Source organism: Plectropomus leopardus, chromosome 2, assembly GCF_008729295.1.
Source record: "Plectropomus leopardus isolate mb chromosome 2, YSFRI_Pleo_2.0, whole genome shotgun sequence".
Taxonomy (NCBI): domain Eukaryota; kingdom Metazoa; phylum Chordata; class Actinopteri; order Perciformes; family Serranidae; genus Plectropomus; species Plectropomus leopardus.
The window spans coordinates 21,562,249-21,584,116 of record NC_056464.1 but is presented as its reverse complement, the minus strand read 5'-3'; the positions used below and the strand labels follow the sequence as shown (position 1 = coordinate 21,584,116).

The 21,868-nt window shown below is 38.2% G+C and overlaps 1 protein-coding gene across 1 annotated transcript; it reads left to right on the top strand.

The window, feature by feature from the left end:
• The first annotated feature begins 3,009 nt into the window (after positions 1-3,009).
• Positions 3,010-21,120, top strand: smarcd1 (SWI/SNF related, matrix associated, actin dependent regulator of chromatin, subfamily d, member 1). The gene is made up of 13 exons (XM_042505144.1): positions 3,010-3,203; positions 7,562-7,737; positions 9,173-9,215; positions 10,325-10,447; positions 11,050-11,172; positions 11,576-11,692; positions 12,600-12,701; positions 12,841-13,002; positions 14,324-14,421; positions 14,613-14,748; positions 15,663-15,785; positions 18,454-18,555; positions 19,622-21,120. Exons 1-13 carry the CDS (start codon positions 3,018-3,020, stop codon positions 19,673-19,675), a joined length of 1,545 nt encoding a protein of 514 aa, XP_042361078.1. The 5' UTR covers positions 3,010-3,017; the 3' UTR covers positions 19,676-21,120.
• Positions 21,121-21,868: the final 748 nt, after the last annotated feature.

The following is a 21,868-nucleotide window of genomic DNA, read 5'->3' as shown; positions in this document are numbered from 1 at the left end:
CTCAGCTCTCAGGGAGATGCTGTATTATATTTCAGACTTGAGTCCGCCCGATTTGTCCTTTGATTTGTTTAAAGTAGGTACCCTTATTGTTTAATATCCAGGCTGTCAGCAGGCTTGTAGAGGATAAACCTAATCACCTGCCATCTCACACACACACAGGATGTAAAATCCTCTCTGCAGATTTGAATCACAATGGAGCAAATCTGATACTTTTCTGTCTCATGAATGAGGATTTCGCTACACCTTGCTCCAAGAAAACATAATGTATGCCCCCCCTTCTCATGCACACGCACTGTGATCAAACACAAGCAGGCTATCCGAACAGATGGGATGCCATGTTTTGTACTGTTGTAGCTTTATGCTAATTGGGGGGAAGTGTAATGACATCAAAGTTTGGAAACAAAAAAGAGTTCGAGTCTGTTGCTGACTTAAAAGATGCTGCATTCTTAACTTGTTGTTTACTTGTCAATTTACTGCAACTTCAGGGGTTCAACATCCACTCTCAAGATGAAACATAATATGTTGATATGCACTCAAAGAAGGTCAACTATGGTTTCAGGTCAACAACCATTCAGTGTGGATGTGCTGCAGTTGTCATTTAAATTAGCTTATTGTCAAAAAGGGAGCTAATTTACTAATTTATGAACCCCTGCTGTGATGAAAGAAAACACAATGTTAAATTTCTGTGATAACTGAGACTGACAGCTGAAATTCAGTGGGAGCACATGATACTTTTAACAGGGTTCAGGTTAATAATAAAATCTCTGTATGTGCAAAGAATAGTTGTTCTCATATTAGGTATTTTGGTTGTGTATTTAGTATCTTTCAGCATTAAATAAAAGAGAATCACTGCATTGTTTTTACATTTTTAAAAATACATTTTAAGTCCATTGATTGCTAAGATTGCACAGGTCAAAATGAACAGAAAGCACTTTTATATTATGATATCCCATATCCAAAGGTGCACATTTCTTCTATGCTTTTTCTTTGTGAGCTTCAGATGCTGTTTCACTTCTATCCAGTTTGTATAGTGTCTGACAGAACTCAAAGCTGGCTGACATTACAAACAAAAGAAGTTCACCTTAATACTCCTCTGAAAAACCTAGACAGGGTTGTTTGGTTTGGGATTGCTGTACAACCAGAAATCAAGTCTTCAGCAGGCAGGGAACATTTTTGCCATACACCAAAAGAAAAACAGATTGTGTTAAGTCATATTTGCTGTAGCACACCTGTTAAAATCTAGCATTGCCCCTGCCACTGTATATGTGTAACATAACTGATGTCAGAGTTGGGTGGTAAACAAAGTTCAGTGTCATTTTTTTGGTAAATGTACAACAACTGCAAAAGCAGTCATTGCCAATGAAAAACTTGGGTCACAGACTCCCTCCAACAATGCTATTTACATGTATAAAAATGAGAATAACAATTTAATATTGTTATTTGGTTTGGTTTAGAGGTATATTCCCAACTGAATAATAATAATCAAACAGAAAAAGCAAAAGACAAAAACAAAGATAACACAATTGATCAAATTTTCAAGACTAAGCAGTAGGGATGCACAATATTGGATTTTTTGCCAATATCCAGTAAGCTGATATATAACAATTAATTTAGCAGACAACTGTTACCGATATTGATATATATAGTCACTTCTTCCCCACATAATCTTAGTGATCAAGTCTCTTCTGTAGTGGAATTAACATCATATTATACAGACTTTTATCATGATGGCCCACCAGCAGATGGAGACAAGAAATATAATGCTATTCATTGTATGTAGTATTCATTAATTTAACTAAATTAAAAAAAATACTTGAAGTTAGGGATTTTGTTTTGTACATGTTCCTTTAATCAGTAAAACTATAAAATAAAATATATATTTTTCATACTGGCAGAAATCAGCATTTTGGCCAATTCTGATTTCATTATAAAGAAAATATCAGCCGATACCAATGATGTGCCGATATTATCGTGCATCCCTGTTAAGCAGTAATACAAAATTGATAAATATGTACAGATTACAAGAGACTGTATTTACAAGCTGAAAATTACAAATTAATCAATTAGGTGCCTTGAGTCTATGCAAAGTAGTCATTTTCAGATGTTTTATGTATTGCTTTATACAATTATTATTATTATTACTATTTAATTTTGCATTGTTGGATATAGCCTTCATTAATTCAGGTCAGTTTTGTGCAATGGGGTTTTTAAGGTGCAACAATTCTTTATCACTATTTTAACAGCAATAATTGGTGAAATAATTGAACTACAGCAATTCTCTGTGCAATTGTTCATATATGCAATATTCTTTCAACTGTTGAATGTAGGCTGTAATTAACATGCTACATATACTTTAGATATTGTATATATTGTTATTGTTCTTCTTACTCATGTATTTTTCTGTTGCACATTGTAGCATAACAGATATTTTATATTTCTAACCTACCTACTGGTTTTATAAAATGCATTGTAGGATAAGGCACAGAGTTTTTATATTTTACACACTTTACATGCTCATCACATTACAGATGTTTATAATTTAAAATATTCACATACTAGTGCTAATTATTTCTTATTATTACTGTATTTATACTTTTACACTCTTTAAACACTCAGCACATTATACACTTTTATCATTTTAAATAGTCGCATACGAGTGCTGATTCTTTCTTATTATTACTGTAGCTATTTATATTTGATATTTTTGCACACTTTGCATACTCAGCACATTATTCATACCTTTAAATATTTACATAATTGTGCTTCTTTTTTTTTATTATTATTACTGAGGTTCTATTTTCTATTTTACATAATTTATGCTGGTACTTCTACTTTCTATAGTTATCTATGCTTGGCATCAGAGCGACTGTAACGAACCACATTTCCCCCCGGGATCAATAAAGTATTTCTGATTCTGCCCCGCAATCATCCAGCAGGGGTCGCTCACCACCACCCTGCACTCTGTTCTCGCTCTCGCGGTAACTCCGTCTCCACCGGCGGCTACACTCAGAGAGGAGATGGCGGCCAGAGGGGGGTTTCAGTCGGCACCAACGGGAGGTGGTGGTGGAGCAATGGGACCTGGACCACCGGTACCGGGAGCAGGACCAGGCATGGTTCCCGGGACTCCGTCTGGAAGGATGGGACCATCGTCGGCCGCGCAGAACCACATGTACCGCTCCCCGATGCCCGGGCCTGGGTACCCGGTGAGATATCACTCCATCTTTGCTGCTGACGCGTTAGCCAGTCCGCTAGAACAAAGCCTCTTACCGCTGCTTTGTCAGAGGGGGCTAATGTTAAACACCGACACCGGTGCGGGCCACAGCTTACTGTAGCCGTCAGTCCGGCCGAAAATTTCCACCAGAAACGTTTTAACCGGGCTCTTTGAGCGACTATAGGAGTTTGTTTGTTGTTTGAATTCGCTAATCCTCCCGCCCGCTAACGTTTAGGTTAGCTAGTTAGTCACGGTAGCCAATTAGCTTAGCATGCTAACGTCGCTAGCTGTAAACTGTGTTTCCCTCAGTTTGCTTGCTATAATAACATTAGAATAGCTTTGCGTAGTTTATAAACAATGTGATAACGGATGCCTTAGTGTTTAACGTCGTAGTATTCAAAGTTCAAGTTTTCGTTGTATTATAAAGTTGGCTTTACAGTGCAATAATGTTGCCATGCCTGGTCAACTATTGAATGAATTGGTTGCACGAAGCTACAGTTTCTATCATTGCAGAGTCTCACGTGAAGCAGAAGAGGCTCAAAACAAGACCAAACTACACACTCTCTGTGTTCAGTGTGTTTGTTGCATACCAGCTGGTGTTTTCCACCCTGCAGAGGCAACATCAGTACTCAGTAAAGTCTCGGCTGGCTGTTGAAGGTGTAACACAAGATGATTGGACCCAGGTGGTTACTACACATTAATAAAGGAATTTATGCGGTGATGTTAAAACAAGCACATGAATTCAGTGTACATCCATTCATATCAGGAGTGTCAACTTTTCAAATGCACAGTATGGTGCTTTGTTGATAATATAGGGCTAACTTTAAGTTCATATAATATTGTAGCTCACCACTGATGATGTGACCAACAAGCACAATACAATTCAGTTTTGTTATTTGTCCCATAGTGCAATTTGTTTTGAAGCAGTCACAATAATGCAGCATCGGTACCAGCACCATGTAGGATGATGCTGCAATATAGCAGACAAATACAATATGCATTGTTACTGTCGCCCTCTCATCAACATCATCATTACTACAAGTACAATATCTATTGTTACCGTCACAATGTTGCAGATCATGTGATATAGGAAAGGTCATTAATCTAAGGCTGTATTCAACAGTTATTTTTATTGAAATGAATTTGCTGGTTGTTTTATCAATTAACAGTTTGACCTGTAAAATGTAAGAAAATGGTGAAAAATGCTCATCACTTCACCCTAAAGCCGCAACTTATTACAATACATGAACACCTTCTCTACAAAAGAAACATCAGAGGCAACAAAATACCCTAACCAGAATAGCAAGGAAAAGTAAAAGCCAACAAAATTGACAACAGAAACAGGTAAACTCTACTTTGCTTAAGACATGTATTAAAGACAAAAGTCAACCAAACAGTTTCTCATATGGACATTTTAAATTGTTAAAACAACAATTATCTTTTTTTTTTCCCCCGGAAATGTACGGCCAAAATCAGTTCTTGTAATCATTTTTGGAAATAATGTGCAATAGTTGTTGAGCAAAGTGTTGGGGGTGTCCTCAGTGCATCCAAATATATCCATGTCCCTGTAAGGAAGGATAGTTTGTTTATTTATTCATTGAAAGCAAGTAGAAATATTGAATCTAACTAAATGTAACATTGGACAAACCCAAAATAAAACATAACAATATCTTTAATTTTGTGTACATCAGAAAATTGACACACTCAAGGCAGAGATACTCTACTTGCTTTGCCCGGCAGCCACGTTTGCAAAATGACAGAAGGCCAGGGTCAGTTAATAAATAAACTTAGTTATGATATAAATAATTAGATCAGACCTGTGTAGAAGGGTCTGGGGAATTAGCCCTCTGCACTTTTTCAAGCTCTGTTTAGATGCTTTTTACACTTGGCATGTTATTCACACAAGCACATTAAAAAATCCCAATGTGACTCAATTCATTTTCATAGAGAACTAGGAAATGGTTGGCAAGTTGAACCAGATTTGGCCTGCAGGCTGCAAGTTGAGTATTACTGCAGTCAGAGATAAAAAATTGAATAATAAGACTTTTGAATAATGGACCCAATGCATAACTTCATAACCTGTGACTGACATAACATATGAGTCTGAGCTAATGCAGACTTTAGTACCTTCAACTTGCTTTTGCTTTTTGTCCCACAAGCAATCCAAAACTTGAAAATACTTAACTCTCACACAATACAACAATTGCAGAAAATCCTATTAGCCCAAGAAGATGGGAAAAGGGGATGTTTGGAATTTTATAATGAAAATAATTAAATTTCAGAATAGTTGATTAATTGTCTGTCAATCAACAAGTTGATTCTGCTTTATTTAAAACATATACAGTGACTGATTTGACTGGGGTGCACTTACAAACTAAGCAAATATTTGTAAATGTGACATGAAAATGGTGGGGTTTTTTTCTCTCTTAATGTGCTTCAGCCTTATGCAGAACCATGGTCTTAACATCCCTGAGTGGTTACTGTTGTTATTTTGTCATACATGCTGCTAATTCCACAAGCAGATTGCTAGATTTGTCATTAGACCCTGACACATTACTTTTGTTTTATTCTGATCTGTGACTAGTGCATTTTTTTTTTACCAGTCCAGCACTATTTTATTGGATAATGGGTACATCTTGTGCTAATATGATGTGTCATGGAAAGGCACATTTGTATTTTAAATTCTGATAGAAAGTAATTTATCATATATCTGCAGCAAGTGAAGTGTTTGCTGCTTAGCTACTGGCAAACCTGAAATGTGGTTTAGTGAAAGGATGTAACATCCTTTTTTTTCTCCAGCGTCCTTGAGTGCTTTCCCTCACATAAGCAGCCTTTCACAACATAGTCGAAGAGGCTTCATACTCTGAATGCTGCAGAACTCCTGTTGTTCTCAGGTGAACCAAGGTTGTACTGCTGTATAGTGTAAAGAGCACTGAATGATCGACATGCGGACTCTTTCTGCCCACACTGTGTTGTGTGGAAAAGGCAGAGCGCATTCATCTGACTTGTATTGTTGACAAGTCAATGTCCGTCACTCTTCCTCCCCTCCACCCTCCACCATATGCTGAGCAGTGTTCTGCTTTCATCTCACTCATTTGTTGAGCAGACTGCAGGAGGGAAAGCTGCTATCAGTGATTTGTCAGTAATCTGCGTTTCTCACCTGGACTCATGCTGTCAAATACACGAAGCCGCCTGTTTGAGGTCTTAGCGCTCGGCTTGGTGAGTTGAAAGTGGAGTTTTGCTCTGTATTAAGTTGTTTGAGGGAGTTTGCATGTAAACTGTTGCTTACTCTTCTTAGTATGTGGATTTGATTCTTTTTTTAAAAAGTAGTATTTTTAATCTTTTTAAACAGTACAGAGCTGCTGATGTTTGGTTTTATTGTACTTCCTTGTATTGTCAGTAGCAAAATTTGTTTTTATTTGTTCAGAATTAATAGATTCTTATTAAGAGATGTTCTGGTGATGTTTTCCTGCTGAGGAAAAGATGACAGGATTGCAGACTTAAATCTGTTTTTATCTTAAAAAGGGTGGGGGGTTGCTGTTGACAATGACGGCAAACGTTCCCCTCTCTTAAATGTTTGTGTGTCTCTTTGTGTCATTGTGTCTCCCCTCTCTAAATTCTGAGGTTTTGGTGGATCTGTGAATGCAGCTTAGGCCAAGCTCTCCATGAGTTATTTTTCTCCTCAGCAACAGTTTGAGACTGGCTGTGGAGGGGGGGTTGAGCGGTCCATCCATTCAGAGCTGATCTGTGAGATTGATGGATGAGAGAAACTGCTGCAGCGAGTGAAGGCAAATTTGTAGACCGTTCTATTTTCACAAATAGAACATTAATTATATTTTAATAGTGGTAGGCCACCAAAAACAAATAAATGAACATGTGGGGAAACCCCTGTGTGCACAATGGCATCACTTAAATGTGCCAATCAACGGTACAAGGAAAAAAACAACAACCAAACAAACCAAATCTCAACTTCTCATTTCTGTACTTGTGAACTTGTGTTGGATATTGTCACTCTTAAGTCATGTTTAATGTGTGTTTTAGGGGTGTTTTTTAATCAGTCAAACTTTACAGCCCTTCACAGAAACAAAAACTATGAAATGTTTGTCAAGTACTTCTCAAAAAAATACTTAAAAGATCTGTCAATTATCACAATATTTTTCTGTAAATCTGCTTAAACTAAACCGAGAATAAAGAGGTAAACTCAAGTCTTGCAGTGTCTGCAAAATCTCAGTAAATCAAATAACTTCAGGGCTGTGAAGCAACTAGCGGAAACGAAAACTAACACCCAGAAAATCTTTATTCAAAAGTTTCATGAGGAAAATAAACATTTTCCCTTTATTTTCTATGCAGAGACCGGGCATGCCCCCATCCAGCCGCATGACCCCGCAGGGACCAGCCATGGGCCCCCCGGGATACGGCAGCAGCCCGGTGTCTCGCCCTGTCATGCCTGGCGTGATGGACCCATCTCGCAAGAGGCCCGCCCCCCAACAGATCCAGCAGGTTCAGCAGCAGAACCGCAACCAGCAGTAAGTCGTACACTCTCATACAGAAGATCAATATTAAAAGCCAATGTTTAATTATGAACTTTGTTGTATTAACGGTAGGGATGAATATGGATAAGATTTTAGGGCACTACTACTTACCAATAATGCTTATCGATCTGGTACTTTTGGGGAACTTTACATTGCTTTATTTTCTATGTATGTAAGTATAGTGTATTTCTCCACAAGTATACGATGCTATTACGCTAGATATTTTGTAAGGTCACTTGTGTTTCCACCTACCTGCCGAAAAGTAGTTGCACTTGTGGCGACAGCGTGTGTGGTGGAGCTGACCCCACCCCTCGAACAGGCTGCCAGGCTCCGACACACAGAGCTCTCCTCAGGAGTAAAAAGAGAAAATTAAACATAAATGAATGTCTTAATTTTATTGCAAATTAAAGACAAAGTTGGTGAGACAAAAACTGTAAAAGATAATGTTAATAAATAAGAAATCTGTTTTCTAAAATCGACAATACCTGTAGCAGAATTGTTAACCATCTGAGCTTTAATAATTCAGCACCGGGGCCAGTGAAATACCAGGTTTTGGTACTCATCCCTAATTAACAGTCATCTGTGGTGGAGATTTTGTCAGCCTGTAAAGAAGATTGTGTTTTGATTGTGTTTGGAGGTTTCCACAAGTTTGATATTCGAGCCCTGCAGCCGCCCTTCCCTTCAGACACGCCATACTCACAACCATCATCACTGCCTTCCAAGCAGTGTTTCCTCCAGGTTTTAAAGGGGGACATTTCTAAATGAGGAAAACATTTATTTAAAAAAAAAAATGATTTCATAAATATTAACGTAACATTAACCTCATTAAGTGTTTTTAAACTTACAAGGGAAGCTTCTGGAACAGCTGAAATTATTATTTGAAATGAGACAGACACAGAAATTTAATTGGCAGCTATTTTTTTTAGGTATTTTTGTTTCAATCTTATTTTGAGCAAAACAGCTAAGCATCCTTGAATGTGAGGATTTGTTGTTTTTCTATGTTATATGTTTCTGTGCATTGAATTTTGGGTCTTTGCCCAGTCAAAACAAGCTAATTAAATGCATTATCTTAGATTTACAATTTACAGACTAAGCAATATATAGATTAATTCAGAAAATAATAATCAATCGTCGCATTACTGGTCTTTAAATAAAAATGTATGTAACAGGCTGACCAGCTTGTGTCAGGAGAAGGAGAGAGAACACAAGTTGATTAGTGAGAGAAACGTAAAACTGGCGCTGTAGATGGAGGCATATGGACAATAATTGAATTGAATCCTGCGATGACACTAACTGCCCCCATTGTTTCTGGACCTGTGGGATCCTGGTCCCACCGGTCCTCTTAGGTCTGGAACTGAGTTATTGTGTTTATGTTAATCTAGCGTTGCTCCACTCAGACTTATCTTGTTTCGATAATTTGTTTTTACAGCACAAAGAAGAAGAAGATGGCTGATAAAATTCTACCTCAGAGGGTGAGTGTTAGTCAAATTGCAGTCCACGGAGATAATTAATCCTGGCCTCGAGAGACAGATTTCCCTTGTCCGTTTTAATTTTAATTCAGGTGGCTCTAAACAAAGACTACAGCTTTTTAAGGACCCTGTTTAAAGTAGTGGAATTAAGAGTGCTCTGACTGTAAACACTGGTGATTACTTGACATTTTAGGCAGCCTTACTCTCGCCCAGTGTGCTGGTGTCTGTGGTGGATCACAAAAAAAACGTTGATGCACAGTAGTGTATTCATTTTAAGTTTGCCTGTCTAACCCTCAATCAGAGCCAGAGCAGGTGATCCCTGATATTCTTGTCACTACAACTTAATTAGTTATGTACAGCAAATGTTTGAAACAGAATTAAGTGGTTTAACCCTTTAAAACTTGAATCGACATCAGTTTTTGTGTGCTGCAATCAGACACCTTTCACAGTAATTTGACCTTTGAAATGTGAATGTGGAGGCTCGTGCACACCTTCAAAAAACGTTTGATAAGTGCGTAGGAAAGAATTGTCAATAGATGAGTTTAACAAATTGTTTTGTTCAACCTGATTTGGGTTTGTTGACCAAAATGTTGTTAATGTTATAGTGTATTTTGCAAATAATGGTACAGTGTGCAGGAATTCTATCTTAACCTCACCTTTGAAATGTGAGCAAATTGGTTTGATTCCTTCAGAAACATGGAAAAAAAAGGCAATAAATATCCCGGCAAGAAATTAGTAAAAAGTGACAGGAAAAAACCCTCAAAATGGCTAAAAGACAAAAATGAAGAGACATGTTATGTTGTTTTTGTTATTATTTTAGCACTTTTCAGGTCATACTTTTCTCTTTTTTGTGCTAATTCTCGGGTAGTTTTTGTAGACCTTTTTATCTTTTTTTTTCAATTTCAGGGTAAATTCTTGTTAGGCTGCTCATTGCCTTCTTTCAATTTTTTAAAAAAGAAATCAAGCCAATTTGCTCAAGTTACAAAGCGTTAAAATGCTGCCAAAATGCTACTTCATGGCGATGGAATTGTAAACTAATTGTGTGTTGCTCTGAGTGTGCTCCTCACAAAATGTTGCACAAGTGTTCATCAGTGTCTTTTCATGTGTCCCAGATCAGGGAACTGGTCCCGGAGTCTCAGGCTTATATGGATCTGCTCGCTTTTGAGAGGAAGCTGGATCAGACCATCATGCGCAAGAGGCTGGATATTCAGGAGGCCCTCAAGAGGCCCATTAAGGTACGGTTCAATTAAAGTTTTCACTCCAGGAATCCCTCAATCACTGCGGTTCAGACATGAAATTAATTTCAAAGCCATTCAGAACCCCGGGTGCCTCCATCCATCTCTATAACTTGACATTTAAAGGTAATGTCATTCAGTAACGGCTTGTAAAAATGTCTACAGCAGTGGGGTTCATTTGTTATTGGGGTTTTTTTTATCTTGCTGTTCAACCAAGAGGATTTTTAAAAGTAATGTATTAATGCTGCCATGTTTTAATTTTTATTGAAAATAAATGATTGTTGTCCTAAAGATAAAATATATTGGCACACTGAAGATGGACAACATGCCTGACAGATATTTATTTTATATCAGTTTAAAGCCGACAACACATTGATCTGATCTTAAATTGAGCTTCAAGCTGTCACAGCGAAGCTGTCTTATCTTTCCCTTGAGGAAAATTGACTTGATCGAATGAAACAGGACTTGACTCATGGGATTTTAAGGAGCAGTTGTGTTTGGAAGTTTGTCTGCCTGCACTGATTATCAGTGTAGACATCGAGTCAGCGTGGAGTGAATGAAAACACATCAATTTAAAACTTCTGTTGACTGATTGTTTCCAGCAAAAGAGAAAGCTTCGGATCTTTATATCGAACACCTTTAACCCTGCAAAGCCAGACGCTGAGGATGGAGAAGGCACAGTTGCATCATGGGAGCTACGTGTTGAGGGGCGTCTGCTGGAAGATGTAAGCTTTATGATTGAATATTGCTTTGATATTCTGAAATGTGAATGTTTTGTATGTGTATAGTATTTATTTGTCCCTTAAAATGTAAAGCGATAGTGTTGATTTTTTAATGTGGAGTTGTATGAGGGACTTACCAGAATGCCCCCAGTTTGGAGAAGCAGACAGGAGTACTGACACAGTAGCTGAGCGATGCACGGTTGAATAAGGGCAGTAGTGAAACATTTAAATGCCCATCAGTTTTAAGTGTCGAATATTTTCACCGCCTTTCCTTGCAGAGTAAAGACTATAAAAACAAAAGATCTTAACTATTAATCTTTAATGTTTTAACAGACACCAATTTAACACAGATATTTTAAAATTGCTTGCATCCATATTTCCAATAACCACAACATTGGCTTTGCAGACGGCTGTGTCCAAGTACGAAGCCACCAAACAGAAGCGCAAGTTCTCCTCTTTCTTCAAGTCTCTGGTGATTGAGTTGGACAAAGACCTGTATGGCCCAGATAATCACCTTGTGGAGGTAGGATAATTTATTTTATTTATCTGAATATGTACATCTGCCGATATTAACCCAGTTGTCCCCTCTCGGATTATATAATGTTTGTTCTTTTATAATGAAAAGAGGGGTGGCTGTATGCTTTAAATATCTCATAAAATTTACAGCCAACACCTATTGTTATTATCTCTTTATCTGCCGAAATTTCTCTTTATTAACTGATCAATTGTTCTGTGTTAATATCAGGGAAATGATTTTATTTCTTTTTGTTGTTATTGCTGGTATTTTAATTCCTCTGTGACATCTCCATCTTCCTTTTTATCTGTCACATATGGCAATAAAAATGCAAAAATTCTTCCTTCTGAGAAACTCAAACTCATATCAGATGTTTGGTGTTTTTACTTAAAAATGACTGAAATTATTAATTAAAATAGTTGCCAACTAATCCAATTAAATCCACTATTAATTTCAGCTGTAATAAAATTGGATTCTTTCCAAAGCATGTTTTATTTTTTGTGGCATTTCTGCTCTTCACTGTGGTTAATTTGTGCTTTGAATAGACTAATTTAAATAAGATCAGCTAATGTTATGTTGGGGAAAACGGTATGTTTATTAATTTGTTTGTATATATAATTCATAAATACTTGTGCCTCTCAACTGTGGACCTTACTGCCTCTGGGTATTAGAATAACAAGCTCCTTTTTTTGGGGGGGGGGGTTTAACCTTAAAAAACCTTGTTTTTTAGAAGATTACAGTTTACATTTATATTTTTTTGTAATTTTTTTTTGCTTTGCAGAGTTTTATTTACTGCTGATGTTGTTTTTATTGTTTCAGTTTTGCTATTGACTCGCTGCATGTTGGTATGAAAAGTGCTATATAAATAAAGTTGAGTTGACTTAAGTTGTTTAAAATGTCCTTTATGTCATTTTAGTGGCACAGGACTGCCACCACCCAGGAGACTGATGGTTTCCAGGTGAAGAGGCCCGGGGATGTGGGTGTTCGCTGCACCGTCCTGCTCATGCTTGACTACCAGGTAAATTAATTCTCAGAGGGTTACCTGCCAACATTTACCCTCACTTTACCTTCAAACATTTGTTCAGCTACTGTACAGTTTAATATAAAGCTAAAATCAAATCTAATAGCAGATTCACCTTCCTTTATTCCACCAACAGCCCCCTCAGTTCAAATTGGACCCCCGGCTGGCTCGTATGCTGGGTATTCACACCCAGACCAGACCTGTCATCATTCAGGCCCTGTGGCAGTACGTCAAGACCCACAAACTCCAAGACCCCCATGAGCGGGAGTTCATCAACTGTGACAAATACCTGCAGCAGGTCAGTGATGTCCTTTTTTAGCATAACATGGCGTAAAATTTTATTAAGTGCTTCATTTTGTTGTATTAAAATACATCAAAAGAGGCCTCTCTGCCCTTAAAGCCTGATGGATACAAGCTGTAGCCGCTGCATGAAGCTGAAATTATTGACGGTCACAGTCCTGCTGGTTAATTCCTGCTCTTGATGTTGTACAGTCCGACTCTCTACTCGTCCCTCTGTCCTTGTATGGAAACTCTCACTCTGTCTGGGTCGCTGACTGGCCTCTCAAGTGCATTTCTTTGTGCTGCGCCAAAATAAACAGAGGATTGTGGAGCGTTAACTGTGAATTCCTACAAAGTTAGCGTATGAAATAAATTTACTGTTAACTTACAGTTTCTGATAAACAAATCATTGATTTATGATGGTAAAGATGAAACGGAGCTATACAGTTAAAAAATGAGTTCTGCTATATAACTACATTTCCACACACTTTCAGTAAAAACAGATTGTAATAGAGAGACGACACACCCTAAAAAGAACAGAGTGGATTATGGCAAATGTAATCTGTTAAAGCTTTGTCCTTGTCCCTATTCATATAAACGTTAAATAAATTAAATAATTTAACGTAAGTTAAAATGTTATTCATTTAACGAATAAATGTTTATCTCCACCAGACATGAGCCTGTGTGTGTGCGTGTGTGTGTGTGTGAGTGAGTGAGTATCTGTCTGCAGGCAGCTAATCTCAGCTGCTGCTACCAATCAGCCTAATATTTGGTGTGTCATGATTGTATGCTCAATGATCTGCTTTATTGAATGTTTTATACCATCATAAAGGGGCTGCAAGTCATCCGTATTATCATGTAGCAAAAGGCATTTCTTAAAACTGTCTTGACTAGAACCGAGAAGCCTCACCGTCAGTTACAGGACACATTTTTGCATCTGTCTCAGCTCAAATACTCACATCTGTAGAAAGGTTTTGTCAAATTTTTAACTGGAGCATCTGCAGATTAATTCAATACCTGACACATTATGAGTCGCTAAAGTTAGGCACAATACAAGATTGATAAGTCCTTGTTTTTCTTATCTTCACCACCATCTTGTAAGAAGCCGGGAGGGACAGTGTGGTCACATTTAGCCCCAGCGGCTTAAACACGGCGGCAATCTGAAATCTGAACTCTTCCTTGTTAATGTAGAATATATTGCCTTTCTGGTTCTAAAACTGTCTCAACAATCATCTGGTCTACATCTGGTTGATTCTTTTGTCCAGGTAGCCTTTTAGAGTTCTAAAAGTTTGAACATTTAGCTCAAAGTTAGACAATATTGTGTTTCACTTTTTTTGCAGATCTTTGAGACTCAGCGAATGAAGTTCTCTGAGATCCCGCAGCGCTTGCATGCACTCCTGATGCCCCCAGAACCAATCATCATCAACCATGTGATCAGGTAACTTTATTATAGTGATGTGTGAGGGCTTCTTCTTGATTTATGCTCAATAATAAATCCTCAATTAGATTTGGAGTGATGGAAATATTACCCACACACTGTTTTAATCCTGTCTTGTGGATTAATTTCATCACCGGCTGCTTTGATGTCGTATCCACATACTGACTAAAACTAAATATATTCTTTCATAGTGTGGACCCTAATGACCAAAAGAAGACAGCTTGCTATGACATTGACGTGGAGGTGGACGACACACTGAAGACCCAGATGAACTCGTTCCTACTTTCCACCGCCAGTCAGCAGGAAATAGCTGGACTGGACAACAAGGTACAGACTGCAGCCAAACGGCCTCAGAGCTTTAAAAAGACACATCCCCTCCCCTCTGTGATGAAAGGGAGTTGTGTTTCCTGTTTCCTGCTGTATTTCTGTGCCTTTTTTTGTGGTATCTATTAAATTACTAAATTCCTGCGGACTGTACCGCTCCAAATGTCACACATTTTTTGGGTGATGTAGTTTGAAATAGCTTAATTCTTTGTGACAACCTCCATCTGCTGTAGCTGTGTGAATGCCATTTTAAGCACTTTAAAGTCAATGTGAATGGACAGTTTTTTTTATTGAACTCCTGTTCCACTGAGCCACAACATAATTTTTCCCCTGAGCCTGCTGAGGGCAATTTCACACATATCTGCTCTCTCATATTGTTGCCTGTAAATTACCTTCCGCCTTCTTTTCTATCCAGTTTTGAGAGCAGTCAGGTCTTTTTGACCTCCTGCGTGCAGCCATTACCTTGGCTGGGGTGGCTGTAATCACATTGATAAGACGCAGAGACATTCCTCTGAAAGACGTCCTCCTGTGTAGTCTTTGTTCTGAGACAAGCGGATATTGTAAATAGAGCTTGTTTATAGTTTTTGTTTTGGGTTCGGTGTCGATCACTGATATACACCCAGTTCCTGCCGGCTTGATATCAGAAACAGCTTGTCGTAAAGCCCTTCTTAGTGTTCTCTGCATTTATTATAGTGTCTTCTGAAATAAAACATCATTATGAGCCAGTGCTCTGGTTTAAAGCAGCTTTGGAAATGCTGATCTGAGGAATACTTGATGTAAAATGGTTTTTGAGGAAACACCTCTTCCCTCTTTTTTTCTGTATCAGTGATTTTCCATTTAATGAATCATTTAATAAATATCTTGGTAAGTACTTTAAACTGATGACCCCTGTCTTTATACTGTTTAATTCTTCTTAGATCCATGAAACCATTGAGACCATTAACCAGCTGAAGACCCAGAGAGAGTTCATGTTGAGTTTTGCCAGAGATCCTCAGGGCTTTATCAACGACTGGCTGCAGTCCCAGTGCAGAGACCTCAAGGTGAGTCCGTCGGCCAAGACTGACTCTTCTAGTAACACCTTTATCTGTGGCCTGGTATCACTATCGATACCATGTCAGTGTTAATGTTCAATGTTAATTTTGTGTGTCAGAAATAGGGCTGCACCCAAATCAGAATAATGTAATTTGAATATATTTTAGTCTGAAAGATGTTTTGCAGGACATTCAGGTTGACATTGACGTTCATGTGATATTGTAAACAAGCCAAGTTGGTCCTCCCGAGCTAATTTATGCTAACTATGGTAATGTCGGATCTGCAATATGGGACGTTTTTTGCTGACACCAGATATCAAACAAAAGCCAGAGACTATGTCTTATTAAGTTTCTGTGAGCTGTAAATTCCCCTGATCTAAGCAGAAGACAATGTCAAAGTTACCACTTTCATGGAAGATCTGGAAAAGCCGTAGAATTTTACAGTCATGTTTTCCCAGCCTGGAAAAATAATGGAAATACTGTACTCAATTTAGTTTCTGAAGTTGTCGACATAACCTAGTTCAAATGAAATTACAATTATGTGCAATTAAGGCAATATAAGAAAAATATGGGTTCTTTAAAAATCATGTTCTGAAATTTTGTCTGAGCAAAGCCTTTTTTCCTCATGGAAGCTGCTTCCGTTTCACTCAGACTCACCCGAGTCTGCCTGTACAGGAGAGCAGCTTCAAAGCAAAGAGTGCTCACTCTGCGGCTAAATCTGGGACCGATAGTCCCTAGAAGTACAAAAGAAAATAAAAATACAACTACTGGACTTGGAAGAATCTCAGCCGACTGAGGGGTCACTGACTGAAGATTTGAATATTTAGTTTTCAGGTTTTTCAGGTTTTCAGAAATCTACTTGCCCAAAATGAATTTTTACTTGGCCCCATACAAAGTGTTTCATATTATTTGTGGTTATTAAATAACAACAAAGACTGAAGTTAATCATCTTAAGTTGAAGAGAAAGAAACTCCAAACATAGTTTGAGATCTGCCCACATCCTCCGATACTATACTACCAAACTAAACTCCTGTTTCTGGATAATTGAAACGCTCTCTTGCACTTAAGCTCATAAACTTTGTCTTTACCCGCTACCATTTTCTCACAAATGCCAGTACTGCGCATATGCAACTCAACAGCGATGACAAGGAAATGACATGCCTCAATCCTTAGCTGCTTCCACCATGTGTTTTGTTCTTTTTGTTTTTTTTGTTCTTTTTGTTTTTTCTTATCAGGCATGTGAGCTGCTGCATTTAGCTTTTTTAGATTTTTCTTGCCTCGGGAAGTCTGTATTGTTGAGCCCTGCAGGTTGCTTCTGTTTGAAAATACAAAAATCCACTTCACAGCACTTTACAGCATAACACAGCTTTTATTAAATTAAATTAAATTTAAGGGATTGATATGTAGTGTGGTGCCAGTTATTCAGAATAGTAAGTTCACTTCTATTTTGCGTAAATGTTCAGCAGTTATTCAGCGAGAAATCCAACATGGATAAGAATTAGACATGTCAGTTTGTCCAAAAGGCCGTAGCCTCAGTGGATCAAAATGCAACACAGTCAAAAGATGTGTAGTATTTTGAGTAGTTGTTCTCAACTAGAAACTTATTACTTATTCTAACTGTAATTGCTCCACCTACCTGCTAAATATCGTTATTCTGTTTCTCCATAGTGTTGTTTTATTGTTATTTCTGTGTGTTTGCATGATATCATCTGGATTTAAGATGTTATAATGCTCTACAGATTTGTGAAGCCCATTGAGGCAATTGTGTGATTTGGGTTATTTCAACTGACAACCTGTAAAACCCATTTGAACAAAGGCACTGCAGCAACTACAAGCACACTCTGTGGGTGTTAGAAAAACGCTAACAGCGGCAGAATCAGGCAGGGTCGTTTTGGGAAAGTGCATACAAGAAGAAGAAGGTCTGCAGTACTAAAAATCAGAGACATAATAAATAACTGAGTACGTTAGAAGAACACACTCTCTTTTAAACTATCCATAGCCTCTTGACATCTCATTAACCACTACTGTCAGATATCAAATGTCAAGGATCAGAAAAAAAGAACATCAAAACAACAATTATGAACATACCCGCTGGTATTTCTGTGCCTGGTTTAATGTCAAATTCAGTGAATTCTTTGAGGTCATGTTTGAGGTAATAATATTTGGTCTTATGGAGGTTTGCTTAGACGCAGTGACTTGAGTTTTTAATTCAAGGTTCAGCTGTGGGGAGAGAGGAATTTGTTACATACAGATTTCTTGCTCTCTGTCAAAACACAGGGCTCATGCTGTCCATTCAGGTGTAACTCAGGAGGGCAGAGTCAAAAACCGAGCGATACATTTAATAACACATCTGGATGCACGCTCGCATCTCCTCTGTCCGCTGAGAGAGACTGTTAAACCGCTGACCAGCTGTTCCCACCTGCTGTGTTTGTTCAGCCGAATCTCTGTTAAATTGAGTAAATTCAGTTCAAAGCTCACCAGCTGCTTTTTACGGCAGAAACAGCCGCCCTTATCAAAGAGAAAAAAGACGTTATTGTGAGGATTTTTTTGTCATAGCTGCGGTCAGTGTGTTTGATAGATGTTATTTATCCTCACAGGATCCTGAGTTCTTTCATTTGTCATCTACGGGACCAGTCAAGATGGAGTTATTTGTCAATGTGTCTTTATCTGTTGGCAGACTATGACTGATGTGGTAGGAAACCCAGAAGAAGAGCGGAGAGCAGAGTTTTACTACCAGCCGTGGGCTCAGGAGGCGGTCTGTCGCTACTTCTACTCCAAGGTAACCCAGCTTATTTCTGCTTTTTTATTTTGTCTTTCACAATTTCTGATTTTGCACAATTTTGCACAGATATTGATGTTCCCCAGAGGATGAATCCTGTTGACTTTATTAAACCCTGACTTTTCTTCTAGCATCACAAAGAGGTTGACATTTGTAATTTGAATAAAATATCTTGCCAACGATTGGATTGATGCCACGAAATTTGGTTTGGAAGTTGATAGATGAATTGTAATGAGCGTGTTGATCAGCTGTAGCCTGACATTGCCAGACCAAATCACAAATGCGAACTTCTCTGTTCATTTTCAGTGTTCAAAGGGCGTTATCAACGGCTGCATATTAAAAAGCCTCTAAGACGCAATTGGATAGACCTGCAACTAATAACAGCATTGAAAAGTGATGTAAAGCTGAGCAATGGACAAATGTAAACAGACTACAGCGTGCAGAGATGAGCTGTGATCGTGTAGCATCAGTATGTTTGTGAATAAGTGTTGCCGTTTTTGCCACCAGAATTTGAAAATGGTACTTCAACAGAAAGTTGCACATCAGCTGCAGCCATCTTGGCTTCATCAACAGCGCTCCTCATTACTAAGCTAGTTTATGCTCGCAGTAGTGTCCCTGGCATGTGGGTGACATCATCATATATTTTGGGAAGGCTCCGCGAGTTGTCAGTCATTCTCTGAAACATGAATTCATGATGCTGCTAGCGAAAGCACTAAAGAGAACAACATGGAAAACAAAAACAAAGGAGGAGTTCAGCACTGAGACTTGACAGTGTAATTGTTTGGAGGGTGAAATGATGGACCTCCATTTCTCATGATTCTGCATTTGGAAGCTGCGTCACCAGCATAGCTACATAGTTTCTGACGCCTACGTCATTCACACAGCCAGAAAGGTTGGTGATGTCTGGACACAAATCTGATCTGATCACTTGCTAAAGACAGTGTGTACTGTCTCTCTTCTGTCTGATTCCAGTGTAGCCTTAGTCATGTTGTTTTTATCATGGCCTCTGTTGAGCTTTTGTCAGTGCATTGTCTTCAGATGATTAAATCTTCTCGATGTCTTTCAGGTCCAGCAGAGGCGACAGGAGCTGGAGCAGGCGCTCGGCATCAGGAACACCTAAAGAAATGAATCCACAAGCGGCAGATGAGATGACGTGCTGTCAGACAAGAGTGATGTGTGAGCATGTGTGGGATGTTCCAAATGAATTCCCCCGGAGTTTTCTGACAAACGTAGAGAGACATAGATACTAGGTGGCTTTACTGTTATATAGGATGTCCTTATTTTTGTTTCATCTTCACCCTGCAACTCAGCTACTGCTGCAGTTTGTTTGCTACTTCCACTTTTTTTTTTTGTATGATTTGTTTTTCTTCTCACACCAGAGCAATGTATTTTCACTTGCATGTGTAAGCCTTACCTGGAAGCATTCCTTTCATTTTGATATATTGTGCCCGCACAAAAGTACAGATTGTACACAAATGAAAAGCAAGAGGGTGACTTTTAATGTATTTTGTCCCTGAATCTAAAAATATCTTAAATCAGCAGGAATGTGTTGATTCTGCCTTGGCTCTTTGTTCCCCTTTTGGAAAGTAAATTTACATTTTACACTCCCGATACGGCCCCTGGATGCTTACAGTTAGATATTGATTGTGTTTGTAATCAATCAGGCGACTTTGCTGCACATTGGCTGTTCATATTCACTTTGTCTTAAGCTCATTGTTATTCCGACCATCGTCATGGTGTACGAGAGACGTTTAGAGATTAATCATGGCAGAATATACATCTTTTTGTTAAGGGTGCCATTAAGTATGAAGTTTTCCTTTTCTTTTTTGTGTTATTATCAATGATCCTTGTTTAAAAGTATGTATTATATCAGTACTTGTCTTGTTAGCTAGTACAGATTATCAAGGAAGTAGCTTGTATGAGTACCTCTAGTCTATATAGTTTTGTAAATACTGAGCAGAAAAAAACTGAAGATGGACGTGAAGTAAAACTGTATCTTATCCTGGCAGATGTTTTTCTTAACTCTTTGTCTACGCTCAGATAGTTGAACCAGTATTTATATTATTAATAAGCCCTCGCTGTTGGAGCACAGTGATTAAGCTCTCCTCAACATAAATACGGCAGTCAAGTTTGACGAATCGCTGCTCTGGGGGATAAAATGTACACGGCATTCATGTCGCCTGCAAGCTAGGGAAAAGTTAAATATCTGCTTTTAGTTTTGTGTATTTTTAATCATGTGCAGAGAAGCCATAAACACTTGAAGAAGTCGCAGCTTCTTCATACACTGGCTGAAGACCCTGTTTAATGGTTGTTTTTCCTGTTGAAAGTAAAGATGAGTGTCCTGGCTGAAACTTTAACGTGTGTGCATTTAATTAACGAATTCCAAGAATACACTAATGTGGGTTTGGGGCAGGTACATGATTTAAAACAAGCGGTGGGAACCTCTGGGGTGTAAAACAATACTGGGGTACTGTAGTAGTATTTGAATCTGCAGACTTTTTCATGGACCAAACCTATTTTTCTGTATGTTCTTATTATGTTATAATAAAGGAAATGTAAAATGTTCCTGTGTCTGCTGGTGATTTATTTGACTTCTGCATAATGAAAAAATACTTAAGTATTCCCGAATGGCTTATAATTGGACTGCAATTTATCTTCAGTATTGATTTATCTGGCAATTAGTTTCTAAATTAAGCCATTTTTCATTTTATTTTAAATGTCAAAAATCGTTTAAAATGCCTATGAAGCCCTTCAGACTGCAGTAAGTCCAAAACCCAATTAACTTCTTAAATTTACTCATCAAGACAAAGAAGCCAACAAAAAGGTGGTTCTCCCACCAAAGTGGTGGGAGAACAGTTAAAATCAAAACTTTTTCCTCTTACCTGTAATGCTGTTTTTACATCTAGATTGTTTTGGGAGTTGCGGAGTGTTAAAGATATCGGCCGTAGAGATGTCTACCTTCTCTTGAATATAAACTAATTAAAGTAGATGACAGTCCGTAGTGCTTAAGGTGCCAAAAAACAATGCACATTTAAAAAACTCAACAGTAATTTCTTTTTCCACAAATCATGACCATGTTATTCAGTATAATCCATAGACCTTGCTGTGAGCAGTTTCATGTTGGAACTATTTTCTTTATACCAAACTACACCTGTCAACCTTATCACCTACCAGCTGACCTAGCATAAGCTAATGTTACACTATAGCCAAGGATGATGCTGGTAATGTTTACATCTCGTGCTATCAAAAGCAAAAGTTTGTCGTCCATGAGTAGATGCACACATCCTTCTGCATGGTGATTCGGTGTAGTTCT

Excerpts from the sequence above, each read along its gene's own strand:
- smarcd1 (XM_042505144.1), top strand. The coding sequence starts at position 3,018 with ATGGCGGCCAGAGGGGGGTTTCAGTCGGCACCAACGGGAGGTGGTGGT. Across the intron at positions 3,204-7,561 it reads TGCCCGGGCCTGGGTACCCG|AGACCGGGCATGCCCCCATC; the intron begins GTGAGATATCAC and ends TTTTCTATGCAG. Across the intron at positions 9,216-10,324 it reads ATAAAATTCTACCTCAGAGG|ATCAGGGAACTGGTCCCGGA; the intron begins GTGAGTGTTAGT and ends CATGTGTCCCAG.